Genomic DNA, 13,995 nt, shown 5'->3' with positions numbered 1-13,995 from the left:
ATTGCACACGTTTTGGATAATGTATGCTATTATAGAAGATGAAATACCTGAAGAATAAAATCTTAGATGATTGAAAAACATTCACCCTCTCAAACACTGGAATGATTAGAAAGCTCTGAATGGAATACTTTGTTGTTCCTAATGTCAGCCTTTAATAACGTTGATGGGAAATATTTATGACTAAAGGCTTTCTAGTTTAGGAACGACTTTGACATGCTGTATAAAAGTTTACTTTTCTGTTTAAGAAAACCAGTGAATTTAGAGCAGAGACCTATTTAACAGACATGTTTTATAATTATGTACATGCCGGCACAGTGTCTCAAAGTAAATGTACAATTCTACAGTAACAATCTTTGATTTCAGAATGAGAGAGGAAAGCGGTTTGCTGATGGGAGGATGGTTTGTTATAAATGTTGGTGAGTTGTGATGGGAAGTAGAGAATTAAAAAACACCGAAACCTATGGCTTCATTCTCTTATTGCCACACTTTAGGGTAAAATGTACAATATCTGTATTGCACATAATTGATTCCTTGTGATGGGTGGTCACTTCGTGTGACCCTCTTAACCCAGAGCAGCAGCCAGTAAAAATGAAAGAATCTTCCACTGTCCCTTAAAGGAGTCAACATAAACAACTGTCAGTAAACTCTGCTGTAACTGAAGTGGTAGCCATGGCTTCCAAGAATAGTTGTGATTATGGACGATCTTACTTTCCAAACTGACTAACAATAATCTTAGATTAACTAGGAAATAATGATTATATTGAGCCATCTCACAAAAATAATATAGGAGACGGGCTGCCCAGAGGTTTTCCAAGAAGTGAAGTAAAATGGGCCCTCAAGTAGTTCCCTTAGTGTAACTGAAGTGATTGTAGCCAACCAAAATTCTGACCCATCGCCAAAGTGCTGTGTGTCCCTGACTGATTGAAGAAACTGAATACCTGCAATGCTGCCATGATTTGTGCTGCTGGCCTCCACAGTGTGGCAGGACCGGGGCTGCACAAGCAGGTTTTTGGATTCTTGTCTCTGCCCACATTTTTCCCCACACATGATTAAAAAGCTGTGATTAGGAAAATCAAGCCATAGACTAAAGAAATCACAAACGGTGGTTTCATTCTTAGACGTAAGTGACTCTTTCTTAACTTCTGATACATCTTTCAAAACATTTGTTTTTTCATTAGCATCCGTACCCTTCCGAAGAGCAGAAGAAACAGTTAGCTCAAGACACAGGACTTACAATTCTCCAAGTAAACAACTGGTGAGTGACCCCAAAATCAATGTCTTTCTCCCATGACTAAAGTAAGATTTCTCAATCATTGTCTTCTTTTTTTGTTTCTGAAACAAATGAAATTGAGGAGGATAACTTCTGTGTTTCTACCTTGACGTGTGAACGTAGTGCACAGGGAGGGGAAGAGGTAACTAGGTAAATGGTTTTGGTGAGATGTATCCCTCTTCTCTTTCTCTCTGCCTCTTTCTTTTCTTTTCTCTTCTCTCGCTCCTCCTCTCTGCCTCACTTTCCCCATCGCTGATGCTTTAAAATTCTCGAATTGAACAGAGCAAATTCAGTTCAGGTCATTCCCGTTGAAAATAGTCACTCTGGGTATTTTGGTGCAGTCCTCATGTGGAGTTATCAGTTCTCGGAAGGTTTCTTTAATCTAGGCTTTCTAGGCTGATGAAGATGCAGGCCCTTTAGCATCTCCTAGGAGAATTTTATTTAGCCTAATTTTTTTTCGAACACAGGGTAAAAAAAAAAAAAAAAAAAGATTTCCCCATTTTTAGCTTTGCCATTTGGCCGATTACCCCCGTGGAGGTGCGTGGGCCATCATGCTTTGTATGTGGCTTAGAGGGTAACTGAGGAAAAGGAGGGGCAGAGGATTAAATAAAATGATCACAGTGGCCAAGAAATGATATAGGAATTACTTATCAAAATACTGGCCCAGGTTTTATCAGCAGCTTAATTTTGTTCGGTACATTCTTGGGGTGATGTTCAGATTAATTGAACTGACAGTTCTCTTTCAAAATTCAGGGAAAGTATTTGCACGGATTTCAGGCCTTATACAAACTTAATTACATGGAACTCCATTTTATCATTCTAATTCCATGTAGCAGAGGTTGTATTTACAAATGAGAAGTCTCTGCCTTTATTCACAGCTTTCCTTAATATATTTATCAAAGCAGGTTCATTTACAAAGTGCTCTATCTGTGGGATACAGGCAGGCAGACATTAACAAAGCTTTTAGGTTTATCAGGCTCGCTGCCTGATGAGCTACCCGAGGGTCAATTGATTTTGTGGTTCTGTGATTCATTTTTTTCTCATTTTTCTAGGATCACAATGAGAGACATGCTTGGAGAATTAGCCAGTTTGTCTGCCTTATCTGTCAGGCAATTTTTTTTTCCCAGGGAAGTCAAGCTACTTAAATTGGCCACAGGAACTGCCGTTATCTGACTTTAATGCACCCTATAGTGTGGATAGCATTTCAATTACACCAGTAACCAAAGCTTAGCTGCAGCCCTTTTCATGCCTAGTGCTGTACAGAAAGTGATGTGCCTACCTACAGAAGCAGAAAATTGAGTTGCCTTGCTTCTGTCAGGGTGATTAATGCAGAAATAAACTGCTAACCTGAAAAGAAAAGCAGAAAGAAAGGATAGACAATACAGACTTGAATTCACTTTAATTTTCTTCTAAAGATTGGAACTATGTACATTTAAAGATACCCTTTAGACCAAAAACTTGGAATAAAGGCTGTAATCTCCAGACAGGGATGTGTATGTGATTATACATTGATATGAGCCTCATAGGGTAGATACACATATGTCAACGTATATATATTCTCATTTATGTTCCTAGCACAAGCTATCAGTAGTCTAAAACAATAAAATAAATACATTCTTTGTTGATGGTAGAAGACTTATTTGCCCTGCATGTTATTTTATATGATACTGATTGTCAAACTGAGCTCCATTATATACAATGGTCCTTGATGCAGTGAATGTTGCTTTAAAATCATAATTTTTATAAATTTGCGGCAAGTTGAGGGTGGTTGTGATGGGAGTCTTGGGAAAAATGAAATATTTCTACATTGATATTTGACTTTGACATTTGATCTTGCTCTTTTTGAAAGTGCTGTTCCCTATCATCCACTACCTGTACTTTTTGATGTAGTCATTACACTTGAAGAGTGAAGATGCTACAGTGGTATCTAAAGATGAGCGTTTCTCACAATTAGACACCTGCTTGGAACTTGGAGAGAGCACCCTTATTTTCTGAATTCCATTGAGCCCCAGGGCATGGAGGAGGAGTTCTGTCGGTGTGATAGCTTAGGTTTCTTGTTTCTCTATTATTTGAGCCGTGTTTGCCGCAGGATGCCAAGGGTTAGGATGTGACAGTCTATCACACCGCATACTTTCCATAATATGGCATCAGTGTTGACACCTACGCCTTTACAAAATAATTCCATCTCCCTAATTTTCACAGTTCCTTCTGAAAAACCCTCTAATCCTGCCCTTAGTTCCGATTCTTAGTTAACAGCTACCGTAACTTTGATAATAAGGTGTGACTCATGAGGATAACACAGAAAATACTTTTAAAAGACTACCAGGAATTTCACACAGAGACTGAATTTTGGTGGATTTCAAAAAGATATTTAAAAGAGAATACCAGCTACTGTGCAGTATATTCTGAAACTGACCGATGTCTTGATGATATCATCTTCAAAACAGAGAAAACTATCCAGACTAATTTTAAAAGGCTTCATAGTCACTGTTCTTAAGTGCCAAGTGATAACTAAAAGAGATGAGAAGAGTAGGCTAAAAACTATTTCTCCAGGCCCTGAGAGCTAGCAGCAAAAAAAAAAAAAAAAAAAAAAAAAAAAAAGCAGGGCTCAGAGAGCAGTTCCTACACATCATTTAGTCAGCTCTGCTAGGAAATGATACCCATGTCTCTGATTGAGGCCAGGACTTTAGACTTGTGTGCTGTGATGTCCGTACTCAAAGAATTAGAATAGTATAGAAAGCATCCATATCAGAAAATCATGGAAGACTTGCTGCTTCAGTTCTGCTTCTCACTTACCTCTTAAAATAAAAAAGCCAAGCAAGGTCAGGGTAGTTAAGTATTGCTGTAAAATAACCTCTGTAGTAATAAGCAATAGAACATGGCTTCACGCACTTGATGAGAGCAATAAGCAATAAAAACAGACCTGTTAAGATCAGTCAGTAATTTCAGAACAAATAAGCAAAAAGGAAGTTTAGGAGATAATTAAGGGAATTAAAGATTGTTTTATCTTAGCAGCCAGTGTTAGAAATAATCTTAATGGGCTTTTCCCATGTATTTACAGTAGGGAGTGTGCAAAAAGTGATGATACCACCAAATCAAAATGTGATTTCAGGAAAAGAGTGGATTCTATGACACTAAGTCATTTTTTCCTACAATTAGCCCTCAGAAGTCCATAAATAATCAATAACGTAATTAAGACTTTAAAAAAAAATGATGATAACCAGATCTTCAGTGTATGCACTTCGCCGACAAAGGTAATCACAAGTAGTGAGACTGGCTTTCTAAGCTGTTCAGTTGGGGGAGAGTCACATCAGCTGTGAAATCATCAAAGTGTGTGCATTAGGAGAGAAGAAAAGCAAGGAAATGAATATCCTCACCCTGAATAACCTCCTAACCATAGAGAAGCAAACATGATGTACTTTGACTGAATATTGATTAAATCTTGGAGGGTAATATAGCGTGGTAGGTGAGCACTTAGGCTCCGGAACCAGACCCTGGGAGGCTAAAAATCCTGGTTCCACCATTCGTCAGATGTTTGGCCTTCAGCAAATTACTTAACCCTTTTAAGCCTTCCTTTCCTCATCTGTAAAATGGGGACAATAGTCATTTATATCTTATATAGTTGTAACATTTCAGAGAAATACTGCATGCTAAGTACTCAGCATAGTGCTGGCACGCACCATAGATGCTGTCTGTTGTTAAAATAGTTAAAAGTACATAATTGTAAAAATGAGAGAGAATTATGATGATTTCATACAATGATATCAATGAAGACATCATTAAATCGCTTACAAACTGGAATAGAGATTTCTTTCAGGAGGAAATAGACCTATATTTAAGGGGCGATAAAATTTGAGAGCAGACAACTCACTGTGCATAGCTTCTATATTAAACAAAGCTAGACTTTTGTAGTTTCTTAGATGATCCTTTTTTTTTTGTAGTTCTTTGATGCCAGGGAGGTAAGATTAGGGAACCCTAGGAGGTAAGTGGCTTCAAATAGCTGTGAAGGTTAGACGTTTTGAAGGAAAGTCTTGGGTATTAATGTCTGGTATTTCCTCAGGAGGCATGCTTACACGCATTCATTGACAAAAGATGTTTTTGAAAATTATTTCTTTAATGAGGAAGTTCTTGCTTGAATAATTTGTTGGGATGCATTCATACATCTTTGACAATAGTAATCATTGAAATATAGTAAAGTCAACTTTGACGATTAAAACTCCTTAAGCTAAAAATACTATGAGAAAAATCATAACATTTCCATGTTCTCATGTAACTTTCCTCAATGCTATATAAGAATTATAATATTAACTTTTAAGTTCCTATTTCCAGGTTTAATTTTAAAAGGAAGAAATACCGTACTTCTAAAAACTCATGTCACTGCAGTAACTGTATCCTTATCTATATACCAACAAGCAAAGTCCATAGGGTGACTTATTGACAGAAAACAGGTATACTAGGAATAAAGGACTTAACTTTCTTGATAGGAGGCTGTCTCCAGGGCCCGCGTAAATATGCATGAAACTGAAATTTCGAAGAACTTTCCACTTGAAGGTAGCTCAGAGAGTTCCTTTGTGTAATAGATTTCAGTGTCCTTGTACGGCCCCTCAAACTGAAGATATAAAATATCTTCATCCTGCTTGCCCCACCTTTCCATCAATGGTCTTAAAACAATCTTTCTTGCTACAACAGCTTTTAATAATCAGACATCCACTTTATGGAACTTCCTCATGGGAAGCGACAGTTTTGTTTTACCTATTTCAGTTTGACCATGTGGACGAATTTTTCTAGACTAGATAAGAGCTTGCTCAATTCGGACTGAAGAACTGTGCCAGGGGGAATTCCCTGGCAGTCCAGTGGTTAGGACTCTGTGCTTTCACTGCAGGGGGCCCAGGTTCGATCCCTGGTTGGGGAACTAAGATATCAGCATGGCCAAAAAACAACAACAACAACAACCACTGTGCCAGGAAAGTTATCTTGGGAATCAGTTTTTCCCTTTAGGAAAGCTCATTAACTACCCAGGTGACTTGGTTTTCTTACGTGCAATATGGAAAGATGAGGAGACAAAAGAATTTGTGTGTGCAAACGTATAAGTTAAGAGTACTCTGAAAATAAAAGGCAGTTTTGTTAGAAGACCTTCCCAGCCTTGATTAAAATATGGACAGGAACAGAGTGATAGCCTCAGGAAAGCAATCATTTTCCTCAGGAATCCATCAGTCCAGAGAGATGTGGGTACCCAGATGCTTTTCTTTGCCGCTTACACTTGAAAGGGCAATAATAGTGTTCTAGGTGGGTTTGAAGACAGGGTCAATGTCAGACCCTCTGTCAGTGAATCCCCAAGCCCAATTTGAAGCCTAATTAAATGAGTAGGAGGCTGGGTCAGTGGTAAAAGAGGTTGCACTTCTTTACAGCAAAGACAAGTCATTTTCAAAGGTATGTATCTTGTCACTCCCTGCAAGGAGAGCAGACACCAGGAAATACGTTGTAATATTAGGACATCACGAGTAAGCTGGGAATCGAGGAAAATAACTTTGTAGTAAACATATGGAATGATTGGCCAGTGGTGCAGGAAATCTAAATGAGGCACAGAGACAGCTGGACACTTTTATCTCAAGAGAAGAAGGATTGAAGGAGAGAGTGATAGACCCACGAGCTGGAGTTGAGATAAACCTAAGGGAATGAGCTGGCTGGACCAAACAGCCTCTCTCTGCTCAGCAGTTTCCACCACAGCCATTTGTTAAACACGGAGCTGCCGTCTTCGCTGATTATTTCCAAGTAACATCTATGTTTCTGAAAAAAAATCCATTTGAATCTCAAGTCAGATTTGCCAGGTGCTAGATCCATTGTCAGCATTTAATGTGCTGAAACTGCCGATGCTGAGGAAAGGGAGGCAAAAAAGCGTGCTTTTGCATTCCACGTTGGTGAGCTTGAGGTGAAATGCTTCTCTTTCACATGGCCTCCTATGCCAGAGAAATCAGTGACCAGGGAAGGAGGCAGAGATGCCAGAGAGGCAGTGCCAAAAAGCCTCATGAGGTCTTTTGCTAAAACCAGAGCGTTTTCTTCCCGACAGTCGCTCCTGGGGTGAAAGAGCTGAGTTTGTGTCAGCAGTAGGGTTTCCAGTCTCTTTCCAGCTCTACCTAGCTTCCACTCACTCTGTCTCCATGGTCATATTATCATTCCTTGGGAACCTGCAGTTGTTTCTGAGAAGAAAACCAAAGGAAGGTGGTAAGAGAGATTAAAAGACGGGAAAAGAAAAATACACGTGATTAATGTTTAACCAGAGGGATTGCCTGGAAATTTAAATGGATTTCATTTTGCTCTGTCTACAGCAAATGGAACTGGGGGGTGACCAGGGCATCAACCCATAGCATGCCAATTTTGAATCAGAGGGACTATTACAGTATTTGCCTGGGTTACTTTCTGTAGCAGATTCCTGACATTCCCACACTGATCTGAAAATTGAAGACATCTACTGTACCTAGGCAGCTGTGCCTCCGATCCTTTGCCATGTCACACCAGCATTTCTAGACACCTTCTCTCTTGTAGAGATGGGAGTACCATTTCCAGAAATTGAGATTCAGTCCAAATTTGGGCAAGTGGCTCAGACTCAGCAAGAGCCTTTTAAAAGTGGTAAACAAAAGGAGTGGAGGGGGAAATAAAGGAAGGGGATGCCAGCGAGGGGACTCAAAGGGGAGGTTTGCTGCAATCCTTTACATTCAATTATACCAGCTCCTTTGTGCTTTTCCCTTTTGCTCTGCAAAGAAAGAATGAAATATGGTTTTCATAGCAAGCTGGCAGCATTATCTCAGGATGCATATTTCTTTGCTGGGTTGGAATGCCAATAAGGGGAGAAAAAGAGTTCCTCGTTTAGAGGAAAGTACAGTGCTACAGAGAAAACACAAAACAACAAAAAAGGAATGCAACAAGTTTCTGAAACAGTTCCAAAAAATGCCCCTTAAAGAAAATACTTAAATGTGAACTTTTTTGAAGATAAAATTTCTCATGCTGAACCTTAACCGTTTTCAAAAGTCTCTAAATATGGGGGGGGGATTTCAGCCAAAAATGTAGACTATTTTTGATATTTGAAGGTTTTCAGAATTAGCCCCCTCTCTTTCATCGATAAAGACAATAAACTCCGCAGACAAGTCCTGGGTTAGGCACAAGGCTCTACCTACTTGTATACTTCATTATAGCAGTATTTGGAAGAGAGACAAAAGTTTGTTCAAATAAGTCCTTTATCCATCTCAGTTGGCATGATTGACATGGTTTCTCAGAGTGACACAGAAATAAAAGTCTATATTTCAGTGAGTTGCATGTTTTTAAAGTAGGATGATATTGACTTGCTATGTACTTATTTTTAAGTAGGAAAAAAATGAAGACAATTCATTGAAAATGTTACAGAATTATAGCTGCTGATTCAGTAAATGTTCCTAACCCCAGTCACAGATCAATAAAGCTGTATTAAAAAAATTAATAGAAAGGAGTCTTCCCATTAGCCTCTAACTTGTTTCTAGGATGCAGAAAATAGAAAGGGGCTTGTAAATGCAAAGTTGAAACAGAACCTTTAAATTAGAAGCTATTAAAAGGAAGGTTAAAAAGATAGATCAGAATATACCAATACCAAGTTGTTTACTTTCCCTAAAGTTTTTTACCTTTAAAAATGAGAGTCTTGGTGGCTGTGACTTTGTTCTGAGTTCTCAGTCCTTTTTACCACGTTGCTGCCATTTCCAGTAAATATTTTTCCTCGTTTCTTCCATTACCCACAGGATAGAGTGTTTTTTAAATGTATTCTAAAAACTCACTCTCAGAGAAATAAGTATTTTATGAATCATCTTTAGGCCATGTCCTAATTCACTTCACTCATTCATTCATGCATTCATTCACTAGGGAGCAGCCTGCCAAAAATTACTTAGTTGAGAATTTGCTCCATTAATGAGTAAATGTAGGTCCCATTAACCGCTTGATCTCGAGTCTAAAACAAAAGACTTGTTTTTTTGTTGCTACTGTTGTTTTCATTGTGTTGGATTTTTCAAATATTAGAGAATGAGCATCGACTAGGTGACATCTCCCAGTGCTTATCCCACAAATTCTATCCAATTCGTGACTTTCAGAACTATTTCCTCTATTCTCTAGAAACAAGGAAAATTATTTTTTATCTGTAAAATCATTAGCAATCTGGTAGGAAAATACATACAGTTTTTCTTTTTTTTAAATTTTACTTTCTTCACATCTTTTTCCTGCTTCATTGTTTTATTGTAATCATAATAGAAAACCTTGTTTCTGGGTTTTTTGTTTGCATGTCTTTTGTGCATGAATCAGAATCATTATTGCTGACTGATCATTCAAGATAGATTTGCACTAACTCCCTGTCCTGGTCAGAATTGTTAATTCTGTACTCAAGTTGGAACACATCAGAGTTCTTTCTCTTTTTCCCTTGCAAGGTAAACATTGAGAGATATGAGATTTCCCCTCTGTCTCTAGATACAGCTTATCTTTTAGATAAGTCCCTGCAAGCTGAGGTTTCGGGCTGTTTAATGTTGACCTCTTGAGTTCCAAACTTCCTTAAAGACTTTAGATAAACAAAAACTTTAGCAGTGATTACTAAGGGAGTGGTGGGGCAGTGGATTAATCCCCAAAGATCTGGATTCAAATCTGCCTCAAAGACCCACAAGTGAAAAATCTCATCAATAATCTTGGCTTAATGGTTTCAGCTCAATTCTTGAGGAAGGACCCAGTCATTCTTGATTAAGCCTATACCATAAGAAGGATGGCCAGAGGATTCCTTTTTTCATTATTGATTGATCTATCAATCAAAATTGATAGATCTCCTTCACGGAGATGGTCACAGATATTAGCATACTTTCACCCGGCTGATAATTTTGGTAATTTCAAGGTTAAACTTTCAGGTATTTTAAACCTAGATTTTAAATATCATTTCACTTAAAAATTATGAAACACATGGGAGCTTTCTTTGTCTCTGCACTATGTTTTCTAAAATTCAGAAAAGTACCCTCTTCAAAAGAGGGGACTCTGATTCCAGTAGTCTGATGGGTGAGAATACTCAAAGTAAAGTATGCAGTGAAATGCACAAGGATTTCATTTGGGCAGAGTGGTCTTTTTTTTTTTTAATTGTGGATCTGATTCTCAGTTTTGTTTTTGCAGTTGAAAGGATGCATAGGTATTTTTGAGTGCCCATGAGCAAATTTCTTCTTCATAAAGTTGTGTAGAAAGTAGCACAGTGGAATTTGGTCACAGCTGGTTGATCTCCTGTGTTACCTGAAGCCAAGTTCCATAGGGTAAACTCCAAATACCTTCTTAGCTATGAGTTACTAAATACTGATAGTCTTGGACCTGTGTGACTTAGTGTGGCTCTTTGCTTTACGAAATATGCAGGTTTCCTGTTATCCTACAATGTTCCCATGGATTCAGTGTTTTGTGTTTGTGTTTGGTGGCCTCGGCTGGTATAGAAGAAGAATGTTAAAGAGAAAAGTAGAAAACCCCTGTGGAATAGAATAGTAAAAGTCATCCGGATTCCCTTTCCTCGTAATTTTTTCAGAGTGAAATTGCTAAAGCAATGTCAGTAAACAGGAAACAAGTGAAGTGTAAAATAATTAGCACCAAAGAGAACATTAATAGGTTACTTATTAAAATCCATAGACAGATTATATGACCCCATCGGGTCCAGGGACCAGAGATCACATGACTCAGTGTGCCTTTTCTGAAGTGAGCACCCCAAGGTACTTTATCAGCTTATTGGCTTCTGACATTAAATAAGCTTCAGGTATGATTTACTGAGGAGCCTTTTGACAGGAGCAAGAAACTGAAATCTCCTAACCCTTGCTGAGCCTCAGCTCTGTTTTCATTACCTTCTCCAAGCATTACGTTTAGTCAACCGAGTTATGTGTAGTTCTGGGAGAATCTCTCCTGCTTCCAGAAGTCATTGTTCCACTCATAATAAAATTATGCTATCAATTTGCCACAAGAGAAATACTGAAGTTCACTAAATTATTGCCATGTGTTTTGCACTAAAGACAAAGTGATACCAATTAAAAAAACAACCACCCCTGGATTCTATTTTTTAATGGTGTGCAGGGAAGAGCGAGGCTGGCTCACAAGGGGGGGCCACGTCTCCCTTCTACACATTACAAATTTCATTTGCCTTAATTAGAAAATGGCGCTTGTGGAGAATGAGCAGGGAGTTTAAGTGGGGAAAGAAGAAAGAATGAAACCCGAGCTGAGCCCTAAATAATATGTCAGAAAATGACAACTTGCTTCCCACAAGACTCTTTCATTTGAAAGATTTGCTAGGTTACATTAGGCTCAGATAGATTTTTCTAGAAATGGGGCCGTAACCCACAGACGAAAAAATGCCCCAGTTTCAAAAGCTCTGCAGATAAGTCAAATCCATACTTTGGTTCCATCATAGTAATGAGTACTCTCTCATTTAAGGTAACATTTTCAGGATGCTGTGTCCCTGGGGATTTGAGCATTAGTTACGATGTAACAGTGTCACGTTTTTAGAGTATCAGCAGGAACTAATATCCTGCGGTCTCAATTCATCTTCTACTAGATTAATTAAAGAATTGCCAGGCCTCCCTGGTGGCGCAGTGGTTAAGAGTCCGCCTGCCGATGCAGGGGATACGGGTTCGTGCCCCGGTCTGGGAGGATCCCATATGCCGCGGAGCGGCTGGGCCCGTGAGCCATGGCCGCTGGGCCTGCGCATCCGGAGCCTGTGCTCCGCAACGGGAGAGGCCACAACAGTGAGAGGCCCACATACCGCAAAAAGAAAAAAAAAAAAAAAAAAAAAAAAGAATTGCCAATAATTTGGTCTCAGAAGAAAAGCTTGCCTATCCCACACCCTAAATAAATAATGCCTGCCCTTTTACTGTCAAGTTGGTGACTAAACAAATTCAGAATTTTAAATATTATGAATAAGTCCAATTCCATTACAACATAAAATCTTTATACAATAAAAATATTTCCAGCCCCAGGCAATAGTTCACTAATTTTAAAGAATACTTCTAATGACACAATTTTATGAAGCAATAGTGGGCAGCAACTTACAGTGTATTATAATGTGTTATATCTGTTCTGAGGACAAGGGGTGAAATTTCTTGAGAAAATTGGCAGTTTGTGAAGATGATATGATTTTTCCAATAACACCAGTAATCATTAACAAAGGAAAAATAATGAGGATTTCCATTGCTAGACCTTCCTAGAAACCCTTCCATAGCCTAATAGCAACACTTGCGAATAGACCGAAATGGATCCAAGAGAAAACGATTCTTCTAGGCATCACAACAGAACAAAATTAGGCTGTGTTTTGCGAATGAGAGCCCTGATCTTCAGCTATGTTTCCAAACTAGTGGAGGGTTTGAAATGATTTCTGGATTGGTGTATGTTTGTTTGTTTGTTTGTTTTTCCCCTGCCTTTTAAGTGACAAAGGGATTATCCACTTTGCTTAGCTTCTAGTAGGTGCTGGTAACTTCTTGTTGAATTGAATTCAAATAAGCTAGAGAGAAGGCAGAGGAAGAAAATTTACACAAATGCTGAGTATTTCGGTGAGAGGGTGACCACTAGCATGCCATTTCTTAGAGGAGATTAGATTTGAAGTTAGTTTTGAATCAGAGGAAGGAAGTGTTGTAGTAGTTGGATAGAAATAATATGTGAGTCCATGAAAGTGGGGAAATTGAGTAAAAGAGTTTAGGAGGAAACCAGCTCTCCCTGACTAGAGTAAAAGAAATTTGTAAGTGTGTGAAGTACAGTGAGAAAGACAGACACCCCAGTCCACAGGATTATGGAGGAATGGAAGGTTCAGTGTTCACACAGAGGATGATGCAATGTGGACTGCTAAAGGGAACTCATGTTCATCAGCAGCCTGGGTCTAATTCCAGCTCAGACGACAATTCGTATGATCTTGGGCAGTTTTGCCTTCCTCACTACCTATTCCCTCATCCATAAAAGAATGGGGACTGGGTGATTTTTAAGGTCCTTTCTATCTTTAAAATTCTATTATTTTATGATTCTAAGCCTGTGAACTGAAAAAGAAAAAATCTAGTCAAAGCAAGTGAGATGAAAACGATTTTAACCATTGTATTTTGAATTGATGAGAAGAGAGGGAGAGAGACCAGTGACAGTAGACTCTGGGTGACTTAAACAGAACCTGAATCAGAGATTTAGCTATTAAAATGAAGAAAAAGAGACTGATTTTACCTCTATTGTTAAAAAAAAAATGTGGCAGGATTTGGTGACTAATTCAGCACGGAGTGTGAATAGAAAAAGAAGCTACAACAACTGTGGGCTCTGTGCCTTGGGGAGCAAGGACTTGGGGATTCTTTCCACAATGACAGCAGATTTGAGTGGGGCCTGATGCTTTCTCTGGGAAGATGATCTTGTTTTCACAATAGATAGCATAAAATAGAGATGAGCCCTGTGGGGAAGGCAAGGTCAGAATAACAGGAAACACTGTGGGACCGCGCAAGGGCGGGGAAGTTAGGTCTGAGGGTACAGATGTTATTGAAGGCCCTGGAGCAGACCAGCTTGTCCAGAAAGAGAGAGGAGGCTTTGGTGACAGAGGGTGTGGGAGGTGCTTAGGGATTTAGGGGCAAGTCCACGCTGGTTACTGTTATTTAGAGGGGACCCTGTAAAGGACGACTCCATCTATGGTCATAGAGGAGCTCCCTAAGGCAAGCTATAGAGAACACGATTTCAACCCATAGTTTAAAATT

At 38.9% G+C, this 13,995-nt stretch overlaps 1 protein-coding gene across 8 annotated transcripts in view; it reads left to right on the top strand.

Moving 5' to 3' along the window:
* The window catches only part of MEIS2 (Meis homeobox 2), a 204,115-nt gene that overhangs the window by 143,242 nt on the left and 46,878 nt on the right, over positions 1-13,995 (top strand). For all 8 annotated transcript variants that reach the window (XM_060096577.1, XM_060096574.1, XM_060096576.1 and 5 more), the window contains one exon: positions 1,179-1,255. In XM_060096577.1, the coding sequence (XP_059952560.1) occupies positions 1,179-1,255 (77 nt within the window). The remainder of the gene's footprint in view (positions 1-1,178; positions 1,256-13,995) is intronic.

The sequence above is a fragment of the Mesoplodon densirostris genome, chromosome 4 (assembly GCF_025265405.1).
Source record: "Mesoplodon densirostris isolate mMesDen1 chromosome 4, mMesDen1 primary haplotype, whole genome shotgun sequence".
Lineage (NCBI taxonomy): Eukaryota > Metazoa > Chordata > Mammalia > Artiodactyla > Ziphiidae > Mesoplodon > Mesoplodon densirostris.
This window is presented reverse-complemented; position numbering and strand designations above follow the sequence as displayed.